This window comes from Ascoidea rubescens, assembly GCF_001661345.1.
Source record: "Ascoidea rubescens DSM 1968 unplaced genomic scaffold ASCRUscaffold_6, whole genome shotgun sequence".
Taxonomy (NCBI): Eukaryota; Fungi; Ascomycota; class Saccharomycetes; order Ascoideales; family Ascoideaceae; genus Ascoidea; species Ascoidea rubescens.
Genome location: NW_017962918.1, coordinates 184,179 through 196,802, shown reverse-complemented (window position 1 = coordinate 196,802; position 12,624 = coordinate 184,179). Strand labels below are relative to the sequence as shown.

Here is a 12,624-nt window from a genome sequence, read left to right as displayed (position 1 = left end):
TATTTGGCTATTTACACCAAAATACCTGAGCAGCTCATAATAATGACAGCCTCAACACCAACCATACCATAAATTTGATCCAAGTCAACAAACACTACTATTCCACAAATCCTTTTCTATAGCACCTCGTCCAATACATCAGAGGCAAATCCTTCACTTTACATCGTATGGCAAACGGAATCAAATGCAACGTGAACAGCGTTGAGATTCAAAACCAAATCCCAAATAATAAAATAGGCCACATTCATCAGTTTCTTTCATTCATGCAGCAAACATTCTCAATTTGGCTCATAATATGTTGTAGACAATCCTTGATAATATATTAAGGTAAAGCAGTATACAAAATGAATATCTGAAAAGGAGATCGCGAGCCAAATTTACATGAAGTGAGTTAAGTCATAGAGCGTCAGGTAAGCAGGCCGGCCACAGACACGGAACAGCCAAATATATTCATGCAGGGAGGTCTCAACATTTCTGGAGTTTCAATGCTGCACAGTTTAGTCCGTTGGTTTGAGCCTTCAGCAGAAAAAGTGTTACTCCTGCTGCTGCTGTTGATTCAGAAATAATTAAAGCCAAAGTGGATTCCATTTGCCTTGCTTTAGTCAGTGGGGGATTCAATTTCGCTCGATTGAAGAAGTTCCTTACAACAATGATGCGGCCGATAACTGTCAGTTTGCTTTCATCAACTTTATGCCACTATTGGTGGTGCAACCACTATGATTATGGCCAGTCCACAAACATCAGGTAAGTGGCCAAATACAACATCTAATATGAGTGAACAAATTATGGTTTTCAGTAAATTTAATTGCAATTGCCTTAAGGGCTTCGACGCTCATCAAGCAACCGCTAATTTCTATTGCCCTTCTGTTTCTCACGGTGCCTAACCTGATAGTGCTTTTACCCAATTCACGCATCCTCATAACATTAATTTACCAATGCAACGATTTCGGCAAAGCAATGCGGGAACAATGTTTCTGCTGCTAACTCAGGTTCAACAGCAATAGCCTCTGATGGGTAGAATCCAATGGAGAAACCAAAATGGAACAGATTTACAACGTATTTTATAGCGAAAAAAGACAATTGGATAGTGAATGTTTAGAACTACGGCCAGCTTCTGCTGAATCATCAGTCCAAGGCGATTTTTCTGCTGCTGCGGCTCCTTTCGAAGCCCGAAAGCTCATCAGTCGCTCTTTCTTTCCTCCTCGAAAGAAACGGGAAACCTCTTGTTGAATTCGAAACGGTTCAGTTTTGACTCTAGAGCTTCCGAAACATTTTTGTGTTAACGGTGGATGGATCAGCGACTTTACTCCTCTCTCAGGATGGATTGCTCGTACCGGCGACACTATCGTTGAAGTCAAAGGTATTGGCAGTGCGACGTTTCGGAATGGTGAATCATGTGTTAATAGTTGTTATTCTACTAACAGTACAAATTTACTTTCAGTCTCAGCTGCTGCAAATAGTGCCTCCTGCTTTTCAATTAATGATGCATTTCTTTATTGGAATGCTGAAGTAGCTAGTACCACAGCAACTTCAGAGTTTTAAGAAGGTCTCGTTGGTTCCTCCGCTATTGGATTAATCAATACATCTTTTCCTCATCGTTCAAGTCATCCAGGCAAGAGTGTGGCAAAGGATATAGAGAAAAGTATTGCATATTTGCCTCTGGTCGTTTACAATGTGGGTCAACTCAATAGTAATACCCTATCCAAGTTATTAATATCTGGTCCACAATTCAGTCCACCGGTACTCTCGGTATTACAAATCATAACATCACTGGACCGATGCCTTCTGTTGCTGTTGATGGGAGTCGTTTTTAACTCACAATTGTTGTTCATAAATCAAAACAAGTCGTGGTTGGTAGATCGCTACAAAATCATTAACTGTTGCTACGCTGGTGTATTATATTAAATTAACGCCACGATTATTGGATTAAACGGTTGAAATAGTTAGATTTCATTCGACTTTGCGTCGAAGCTTGTCAAAGATTTTTCTGAATCTGAAGAAATCGAACATGAAATATCTGTTTTTGATGAGCTTCATCAATACCAATCAGCTCAAGGTTGACGGAGAGCAATGTTGGAAAAAACCAAGGCAATGAAAATTGAAGTTAATGTTCCTGATTTGCTCTGAAATGAAAGTTTGATATGTCCTGTCCTTCGATAAAATTGATTCCCACCAAGCCATGGCGGTCCGTCGACCGCACCGTTTCAATTATTTAATTGCAGCAAATCATCTGCGGCTACGTTGAACATCATTCGAAATACTGGATATGCCAAGATTCGCCAACTACCCAGCTAATCATTGGAAAGAGACTCAAATGTCCGACTTGTTTCTCTTGCTTACGACATGGCTGGCAAGATGTGCGGAGGGTATAATTGTCTTAACAGCTGTGATGTTCTTCGTGCTGGTTGTCACATTCGTCGTTCCCAATATCTTTTTAATGATAAATGCTTTGCTGCCTTTAAAGTTAAAAATCCACTTCCCGTTGCAGCTACACCTTTCGCTGCTGCTTTTTCAAAATAACATATCATTACTACTATCAATAACAAAGATTCCGCGGTCGCAATTATTTCAAACGTAACATAAAAAAATAGCTCTAATGACGATAATAAGAATATTGTCATCAACTCAGATGATACAAAAAGGAGTGTCAAGAGAATAAATTGCAATGAAAAAAATATGTTTTAACCACTGATGATACTGACCAACCTGCTGATGCTCACACCGGTGCTAAATCTGATGTCGATTAAGGAGGAGAAATCAAATAAAGCTAGTCAGGCCAATGTTAATGGCATCACAAATAAAGTATAATGGATTGCAAATCATTGAAACAACGTTATTGAAGAGACTTCTCCTCTATCACGTACCGCCACGGCCAAGATTGTCTCATCTGTTAAACCAAGTCTGGCAGATTCAATATAATAAGTTGCTTCTCGATGAGAGCTTCAGCCAATCCTGGAGAACACTAATTACCTATTCGATAACCTTTGTTCGGCAAAATTACCTGCTGGCTGCTGCTGGATGTTTACAATTAAGTACGCTCCAATTGGCAATTTTTCAAAAGCCACACTAACCGCTCAACACTTTTCTCACCTCAATGTATTGATTATACTGAGACAATTAATTTTGTAAGTAGGTATGAATATGTTAGAATCTTTGCGGCTGTTGCAGTATCAAAGCCATTTACGGCCCATCAAATCGTTGAGACAACACCATTTCTTCATTTTGATTTTGATGATGAACCAAACGTCAAATAACAGCTTGGATTTGCTAATGCTGAATATCCTCTTAATGTTTGGAAGTTCTGCAAATTTACTTATGGACCCACACAATCTACATATTATTAATACAACAGGCTGCATGTAGCTCGGTAGTTGCTTGGGCTTCAAATTGCTGCAGCACAACATGCTGCGTTGTACCTCTCAACAAACAAAACCCACACCATGGTTGGAATATACCTCGATGATCATATTATTGCCTGATCACCACATTCAGTAGTCAACATGATCAAATCAGATGTCAATTCATTGATGAAAGACGAAAATTTTAGGGTAATTTTCCGTCGTTTCCAGCATGTTGGAAATGATTTAAATCACCAAAATAACTTGGTATCTATTGCGAGCTCCTTGCGAATGGCGGCCCCACAAATGTACATCAGTGATCTTTCTTTGCTGGATAGACCAATGAGGATTTACCCACAGAATGTGCTGCTTAAAAGAGATTGCTTTCTGTTGGATCTTGAACAACTATCAGCTTACAGATCAATCGTTGGATTATTGCATTCTACTTCAAATTGCCTTTGGATTGATACTGTTTTTGCTATTGGAGTACTATACCGATATATTGCTAAGCCACGCAACACCAATTAAGATGAGCCGAAAGAGTGTAAAGATATTTAAACTTTAATTCATTGGCAATTTCATGAACAGCTGCTTCATGAGTAAAGTTAGTTGGATACTCAAATAGTTACTGGGCCAGGGACACCGGTGATCTATAAGCAGTTCCGGGTTATAGGTTCGTCATTAATAGAAAGACAGTTACTTGATATTCAAATATGCAGGCTAGAATGGCCTTGCAGGCTTGCGAAGCAGAGTACACTTCGGTAACTGAAGTAGTCAAACAAGCAGTTTTTAATGCAGGTCCACAAATAAATAGGTAGACATGTTCATGAACAAATTATCAAATGTGATGACACCTCTGGTATCAACCTCATTTACCATCCCACCAATCAGAGATGCACAAAACATATTTCAATCAGGTATCGATCTATAGGAGGGTTCCCCCTTGCTGCTTTTACTCTGGCAAGAGTTAATACTGAAAGTAATGATTCGGATATGTTCAGTGAGGGCGAAGCGCTGGAGTACTTAACTTTCTCAATAAACTCCATCAATCTTGGAATTGTTGACGGATTCCCATTTGTTGTTCATTTTGCTTCGCATTTATTTGATGATTATTGTTTGTTTGATTGTTTGTTGGTTATAGTATCCTATAGTACTGCATTTCATGAGTGACTATTGTTATATTATTTCAACATCCATTACATTTTGATTGGATTGCTTGATTTGTATTTACTTTAGAAAATGTTCAAAATGGTAATGTAATGTAGATGCATCTGCATTTGATTAGTTTATTGGTTTATTTTCTTATTCAATCTTACCTGGTTTTCTTATTCTTTAGTTTATTTAGTGTTTGATTTCATATCGGAATCCATGAACGTACCCTCCACAGTGTTTCAGAAACTCCGTCATTTGCCAACAAGAGAACAACCTCAGTGGCTAAATAACTGTTTAAACGACAAAGCAGTACAGCACCCCTTCGATCATTAAGTGAAGCGTTAGAGGAGCATTTCCGGCTCAACGCACCTGCTACCATGATATGAACACCAATTTTCATCGGCCCAGGATGGTTACCGTTTAGAACGCCGTAGTTAAAAATCGAACGCACGCCACTGCGCAAAAGCGCTGATTTTTGGATTAGATAATTAGCACTCAAACCTGGTGCCTCTCCGCCAACGGGAACAGTTGTTTGCAGGCTCTTTACACTGTTCGACTACATTGATCAGATCGACTGAGCTGTCGCTAATAGGATTGCGGGAGCACCTGTCTGTCTCGCAGATATCGGCTTTTGATTGCTTGCAGTCTCTAACTGCTCAGCTCCTGCTTCATTCAGTGATTCAAGCAGTTCGCGATAAAAGGCGCTGCCGATCGTTGCCAGTCTTCTTTTTCTTTTATACATTTACACTATAATAAATTATTATCGAATGACAGAAACTTCACCGAACCGAATGAAAGCATCTGGGAATCTCACATCTGGTCTTTCTTTGCTTTTGAGCGCTGTTTCCTTAACTCTGCGTGATCTAACTTTGCTTCCGGCAAGAGAAGCTAACAATTTTGGTGTAGCAAATCCATAAATATGTATTAATGTAGAAAAGTGTATAAGCAACAGAATCGGAAAAAGGAACCCCAACCTTTTTTAAAAGCAAGTAGCTTAGATCACCGAACCACACGGCAGCAGACCTATGACAGAGACCACTAATCTAAATGTAGAGATCGGGGAACTCGCAAGCGGTTCCCTCAACCCACTAATCCGACCTCAGTCAATAGCGTCTACCTAGTCATCACTTTCGAGAAAATGCGGAGGATCGCTCGCGTTGGCAAGACGGTATCGAGGTGAGGTGTTGAATCTTCGGTTCCTGGATTCCGATAACGGACGCAGTAGAATTGGTTTCAATTCCAACCACGGCCTACTGAAAAAGACCTTTTTGGGGCAGAAACACTAGGGGGGTTAAAAATATTTACAGGTGGGATCAAACAGGAAGGCGTTTTCAACCGTCAATCAGTGAGGCACAAATAATTCCTTTGCTTTGTCTTTTGGGAACGTCAAACAACCAGTTTGGAAGAATGTTTGTGTGCAAACACCCATTTCTCCGAGCCACTCTTTTGGTTGCATTCAAAAGTTCTGCCAAAAATCAAACGCTACACAAAAGTAAATAAATAGAAATCTAATATAATAATCAATTGAAATGCCAAAGCAAGTGCTTTATATTACCAGCTTAGACATCCTGCAGATGCGAAGGAAGACAAGCGATACAATCAAATCGAAACTGTTTCAAAAATAATATACGTACAGGCACTCAAATCAATATGTAATAATACTGAAGCATAACAATCAATAAATGAAAAAAGCATTAATAATCGTAAAAACAAAAACGATTTAGAACCAATAAAACGAAAACAACAAAATCGAAAGAGGCAACAGTTGAATCACTCAAGCAATTTATTCAGGTATGTCTACACTCGATTGCTTAGTGACCTGGTCAACATATCGCCATCATTACTTTTACTATCAACGGTTGAAACAGCCAAAACATCTTTGGACAACTCTCTTACATAGTGATACATAATTGATTTATCATTGCAAATTCTGTTATTAGTGGGGTGGGTGGGCGATTTGAAACCACTGTTGGTTTGACAATAGATAGTTGGTATATCAACATATGAAACAATATATTTGAGTACATGCATTATTAATAAAGCATTTTGGATTCCATCCGTAAGTGAAATATATTCGATTTCACAAGTGAGCAGGGGCTCTGAAGCCTGCAATTTGGAGTTCAAGCAATTCGCTTTGATCTGTGAGGAACAAATAACTACCAAATAATTTCAGACCACTAACGTCCTTTGCCCAATCGCTGACAGACTATTGAAGAAGCTCATCCAATAAAGCAGCACTGCAATAAGCAGCTATTGGGTTTCAGTGAAAGTATCTTAACACTGATTTAGCTGATTCGAAATGGATTTTGCATGGCTCACCTGTATGTCGACTAAGTAACCGACAGCAAAGCAATATCATGCACTAGACAATTTTCAGCAAATATCAACAATCCAAAAATTGATCTATGAACTGGAGATTCTACAACATTTAACTCAGGGCCATCGGTTGCAAGCAGCACCATGTATGGCCCAAACGTCATTGGAGCAGCATGGGAATCTTACTCATCTTCTTTATACTGTTCTGCCATCATTCTAAGCTAGGTCTCTTTATATATGGTAATACTTTCGTTCGTTGGAGCTACATCAAGTCTAAGAAAACCACCGACAATTACTGCAAGATCATCCAATTTCAAAAAGGAACAGACCTATCATTTGAAGGGCATCACCATCCATCAGATAATCCGGCTACAGTACAATCATCTAAATATAATCTATGAATGCAGGCCTGTCTATTCTTATGAAGGCGAAACACACTTTGTTCAACTGAAACTCTCTGCAACCCAATCTATCGGAGAACGTCAAGCATTCCTTTGCACAAGCAAAAGGGAGATTGATTGAGTTCATAAATTGATTCAACTCCCTTCAAAAGCTGCAGTGCATACTGACTATTACAAATCCGAAAGATGTTTCTTGGTAATGTCAACGTCCGTATGACTATCAAAAAGTTCTGTAATCGCATTCTATTGATAACAGCTAATGACTTTGATGCTGCAACAGCAAGAATAACGCTAACAGTATGAAATTCAATTGCTTGAATAAATCTTTTGTTGCAGTCAATACTTTCAAGCGGATAAAATCTTTGTGCAACTAGTCTGGCTTTGACAAACACTCACCAGCTCCTGACTTTGTTGTAAATACCTATCGACGGCCATATAATAATTTTCCAGTGAAAGGATCCACGAAGTAGTAAGTATTGATCATAAACATTGCCTGACCCGTTCATTGACAAGCCACTTTGCTGATTGAGTCCGCTACATTTGGCTTAAAAGTAGTTGCGGTGACAATGGCAGCGGCAACTATGTCAGGGACGACCGGTCCTTCACAGAAATTCATCAATCCTTTCCAATCCTTTCTGCTATATTTCAAATTTCTTTGAAATTTGCTGCTCCAACTATTTTCGTTTGACAACTTGATGATTAACAGCAGCCACCAGTGTCAGCGTCAGCAACAGGAACATTATTATCAGTGGATAGACCATATTTTATTAAATCCAATTGAGTGTGATCGACACCAACCTTTTCTAATCATCAGAGCTGATGTAAAGACATGCATCAGAATCATTGGTTCGCTATTTGATGTATTGTCCAAATCAATTGCAGTTGTGTTATTCTTGTCATTGATTGCAGCAGACAATTTTTCCCCAAGACATCAGCTGCGATAAGTGTAGCTCAAACGAAAAATGAAATTGTTGGTTTAATAGCAGCAAATCAAAGTTCTGAAAAAAAAAAATCTGTTTCATCAAAGAGAGAAGTGAAACTGATAACATCACTGCTGCCTTGAAGATTGCATTTCTCGTTAGAATTTCTACACAAGTCTTAGCCAGGAAATGCGCAGAAAACAGTTCAATCACCTTGGCTGCATTGCCTGATTAATCTGAACATCATCGCTCAGGAAGTCATCCAGCAACTGTATGATAGCGGCAATTGGTTTTCCAATAAAATTCCTCAGATGATGTGGTCACCCAAGCGCCTTCTTGGGTACGAATGAAATTGATCAAAAGCACCCCACACATCACAGCTTCATTCCACTATAACTCAGGATCACTAGCTGCAACTATCATTACCCTGGCCTTTAATTTTGCCATCGCTCAACGACCCCATTTTGAAATGACTCGCAAGATGCAGATATGCTATATGAGATTCCATCACTTTCACTTGAGTCTTTCAACTGCGTGAATACGAACCACATATCAAACTTCACAGAATCAACCGTTTAATCCAATGATCGTTGGATAGATTTTATATGATAATCCAACCTAACAACAGATTATGATGGAAAAGCAATGGGAGCCACAACGACACATCTGAAGTAATCATCAACAGTGGTAGGAAAACATCGACTTTCATCAACAGCAACAACTGCCATTCACAAATAAAACATCAACATCAAGAAGACCAAGGACAGTGGTGTCTATCTTTGAAAGGAGCGTATGATTGTTCTAGTCGGTTCACCTTTGTGACAAGCCTAAGAGTATAAAGCACCAGCAGTAGTAATCCAATTGATCTTTCCTATATATTTTGCAGCAGCTTCACATTTATGAGCCCAATGTTCTTGCCAATCTGTGTTGATTAACGGAACAGGAGGTGCAGCGATGAGACAATTAAAAATTGAAAAGCTGCTCTCTTACCAGCAGACGCACCATTCCGATGAGCACAATCATCTTTGAATTTCAACCTCCCCCTTCATTTGTAGCAGCTGACACTCAAAATAAATCCGCACCACGGGGATAATAAAAACCAATTCAATATTATCCACTATTGAGAAGCAGCACAGTAGCAGTATCTTTGAACCAACAATAGTGCCACCAATACCAGCAATGTCACTTGAATGAGTAACTAAACCGCCCAATTATTCAGCCTTACCACAATAGTCATGGGATGCACCAAATGAAATCCGCCAGAATTGTTTAGAACTCAACATAAGCTTGCTAGTATCTTTCACTCACAAAGCGAACATCGATTGCTCGGCCTTGAATAGGTCGTGACCATCAACGAAAGGATGAACATCAGCTGCACCCGATGATGCAGCTTCATGAAGCACTGATCGTTACACTCAATAGCCAAAAGACTATGTTTGTGACAAAAGTCGCATGTAATTTATTAAATTGCTTTTTCGTCTTGAATTCATCCGTTCCTTTTAGACTAACAGTGTTCAACGTTAGTTACCACCAATGGCATCAGCACAAAAATGATTCGCCATAACCTTTGCATCAGTATATGTAAATTTTGAAAGGTCCGTTAATTGAGTGTGAGCCGATTCACCCAAAGTGCAGTTCAAAAGCCCCCACTATCAAACATAACAGCAATCTGATGAGCTTTGAAACTACCAAAAATATGGCAATATAACTCATTAAAGATTTTATTGTATTCTCTTTTATTGCATAGTGTAATTTGCCACTTATGACAAGCAGCTGACCTAGTAATAATTGTTGCAATCTCGATTCCAGTTGATTCATAGAGCTGCCCAAGTTAGTTAATAGTTGACGGCGATACCTCCTCTTGTATTGCTCCTCTCTCAATTCAGCAGGAACTAATCTACAAGCAGCCAACGTAGTCCAAATGGAATCCAAAGCAACCTTACGGTTGTCTGAAACGGCATGATCAGCAACAATAACGTCGTTTTTCGAAGACGATTGAAGCAACGGATCAAACCGAACTGATTGTGAATCAAGAGGAAACCCTAAGAACAAATGGTGGCAGCATCTAACTGTTTTTGCGACTCTTGCCAGCGAGCATTCGAAATCTCGCCCATTACCAGTTGTAGCAAATTCACGATAACATTTCAAGATAAAACCATCCACAACAAAAGAGATTGGCAATCACTTCCTCCGGGTATTTCGTATATATAGATCTACCTTAATATAATCTCATAGATTCGCTACAACAGGTTACGAGCCAAATTGCCAATGATCACCGATATCAATCAGAAAACCGAAAGGATGCTGCTGACATTACAATCTGCGCTTCCCTCATATATCTCAAAGGTTCACAGCATCGTCCGTTGTCTTAAGCCTGTATCAAAAACGATGTTATTTATGCTGATAAAGTTCATTGAGAATAGTTGAGGTGGCAACGAATTTCATTTGACGTACGTTAGTTACCGGCTAATTAGTCTTTTTTCGTTTGCAAGAAGTGCTATACAATAGAGTCTACGGCCTTCAAGTATGTGATAACTGGATTACGCTCTATGGTACTATTGGTGTTGAGGTTCCTATTATTAGGAACCGGTCACCTACCTGTTGTACGTGCCGAACCACGTTATTTAATATAAGGCTTTACAGTAAACTCTATACCAGATTCTATTGAAATATTCTTATGATCTACAATGCTGATCGGGGTGCCGCTGATTTTATGCTGCTCCTGTTGCGGACACCATCCACTCTAAAAACCTTCTTACTCAATTTACAGACCCTCAAAATAATTAATTTACTGATGCAATTATTTTGGCGAAATCTCAATGTAATCACACAGTCGCTGGTAGCACAGTCTCGACGACTTTAGTCGCTGTTGGTACCGATGCATTCTCAAAGCAAAATCCCAAATGAATCACTTCCTATCGCCGTCACAAAGAAGGACATATGGATAATGAGTGTTGCCCACCACGGCCAGCTCCTGCTGGTTGAATCGTTCCAGCCGATGCTTCAGCTGCTGTGGCAGCACTGGATGACCTCAGCTGAAATCAGTGGCTCTTTGCTTGGTCCTTGAATGTGACTAGCATGCTCATGTTAAATTCCAAGCGGATCTTCTTTGACTCCAAAGACTGCCAAGATATATGTTCTATCGGTGATTGGATCAGCGACTAAGGTTCCCTTTCAAATTCGATTGGTGGTATTGTAGACTCTATCGTTGATGTCAATGAAATTACTATTGGCATGCTTCTGAATTGTGCTTTATTAACGAATGATCTAAAAGCTCCCCATGGGGAATAATTATGTTTATCTCTAGTGCGACAAATAACAGAACCTCGTTATAAATCAAAAATGATTGTAGTTATTTGAATGGTGCTTTAGTTTTTAAGAGAGGAGCTTCAGCATTATGAAAAAGTCTATTCGCCCAATCTGTTGTTGCGTTAATTACGACAAATTACCATGATCGTTTAGGTTGTCGAGCTGGGACTGCTGTAAAAACCATCGCCAAAGTCTATGACTTTTTTGCTTCTGGTGGGTCAAAATATGAGCCTTGTCAAAATCGAAAGCGAGGAAAATTTTTGATAAGTAGTCTACAACACACGCCACCCCTGCTGATGATAATTTTTTTGTTGATGTTGAGCCTGTGGCAGTTGTTGCTTTTGATAAAAATCCTTATTTTCTTATCATGTTTGACAACTGTCTAAGTACGTCGTTGCGGCTCTCATTGGTCAACAACCTTTAGCTGCTGCCAGATTAGTATCTTATATTTAGTTCACTCAATGACTATTGGATATAATTGTTTACGCTGTCAAATCGTAAAACTATTTTTCATCCCAGCTGTTCAACGAATTTGGTCGATTTGACGGAATCAGAAATCAGAAGTCAGATCCTTACGAGTCTCAATAAATTATGGTCGCTCAACGTTAGGAAAGAACAATCGTGACCAAAGCCAGGACAATGTCCATTGAAGTCAATCGTCCTGCTTACTAGTAGAGTGATGAAGTGATGCGTGCGGCAATATTTCATGAAGTTGATACGCATCTATGAATGTGCTCGGATGACTACACGTTTAAATTATTTTATGGGCCAAAATCTGCTGCTGCTATGTTAAAGAGGTTCTGATGTCCTGTTAATTCTATGATGCCCAAACTAGTCAATCAAACAATGATTGGGGATGCAAGTGATCTCTGTCTTAAGATTGGCTACATAATAAGTGCCAACGGATACCAAGTGGATACCTTCAATATCGGCAGTCTTGTTGCTACCTCTCAATGTCGTCATGAAGAAACCAATTTTTTTTGCATTGGTCCATCATTTGCTGCAGTTAAACGGAGAATTTTATTTATTGATGTCGATGCACATGATGCTGCTGGTGCAATCGGCGAAAGTTGTCCACTGCTCTCAATGAGAACATTAAACCAACAGCGATTGATTCAGACGATATATCAGAAGATCAGTCCAAAAATGGATGACGAATATAGTAACGTGAGATCAAATGAAGAATAG

The 12,624-nt window shown here is 39.3% G+C and overlaps 1 protein-coding gene across 1 annotated transcript; it reads left to right on the top strand.

The window, feature by feature from the left end:
• Positions 1 to 12,258: 12,258 nt before the first annotated feature.
• ASCRUDRAFT_7973 (uncharacterized protein) lies at positions 12,259 to 12,624 on the top strand (the record flags this gene model as incomplete). Its single annotated transcript, XM_020194410.1, has 1 exon — positions 12,259 to 12,624. One exon carries the CDS (start codon positions 12,259 to 12,261, stop codon positions 12,622 to 12,624), a length of 366 nt encoding a protein of 121 aa, XP_020047307.1.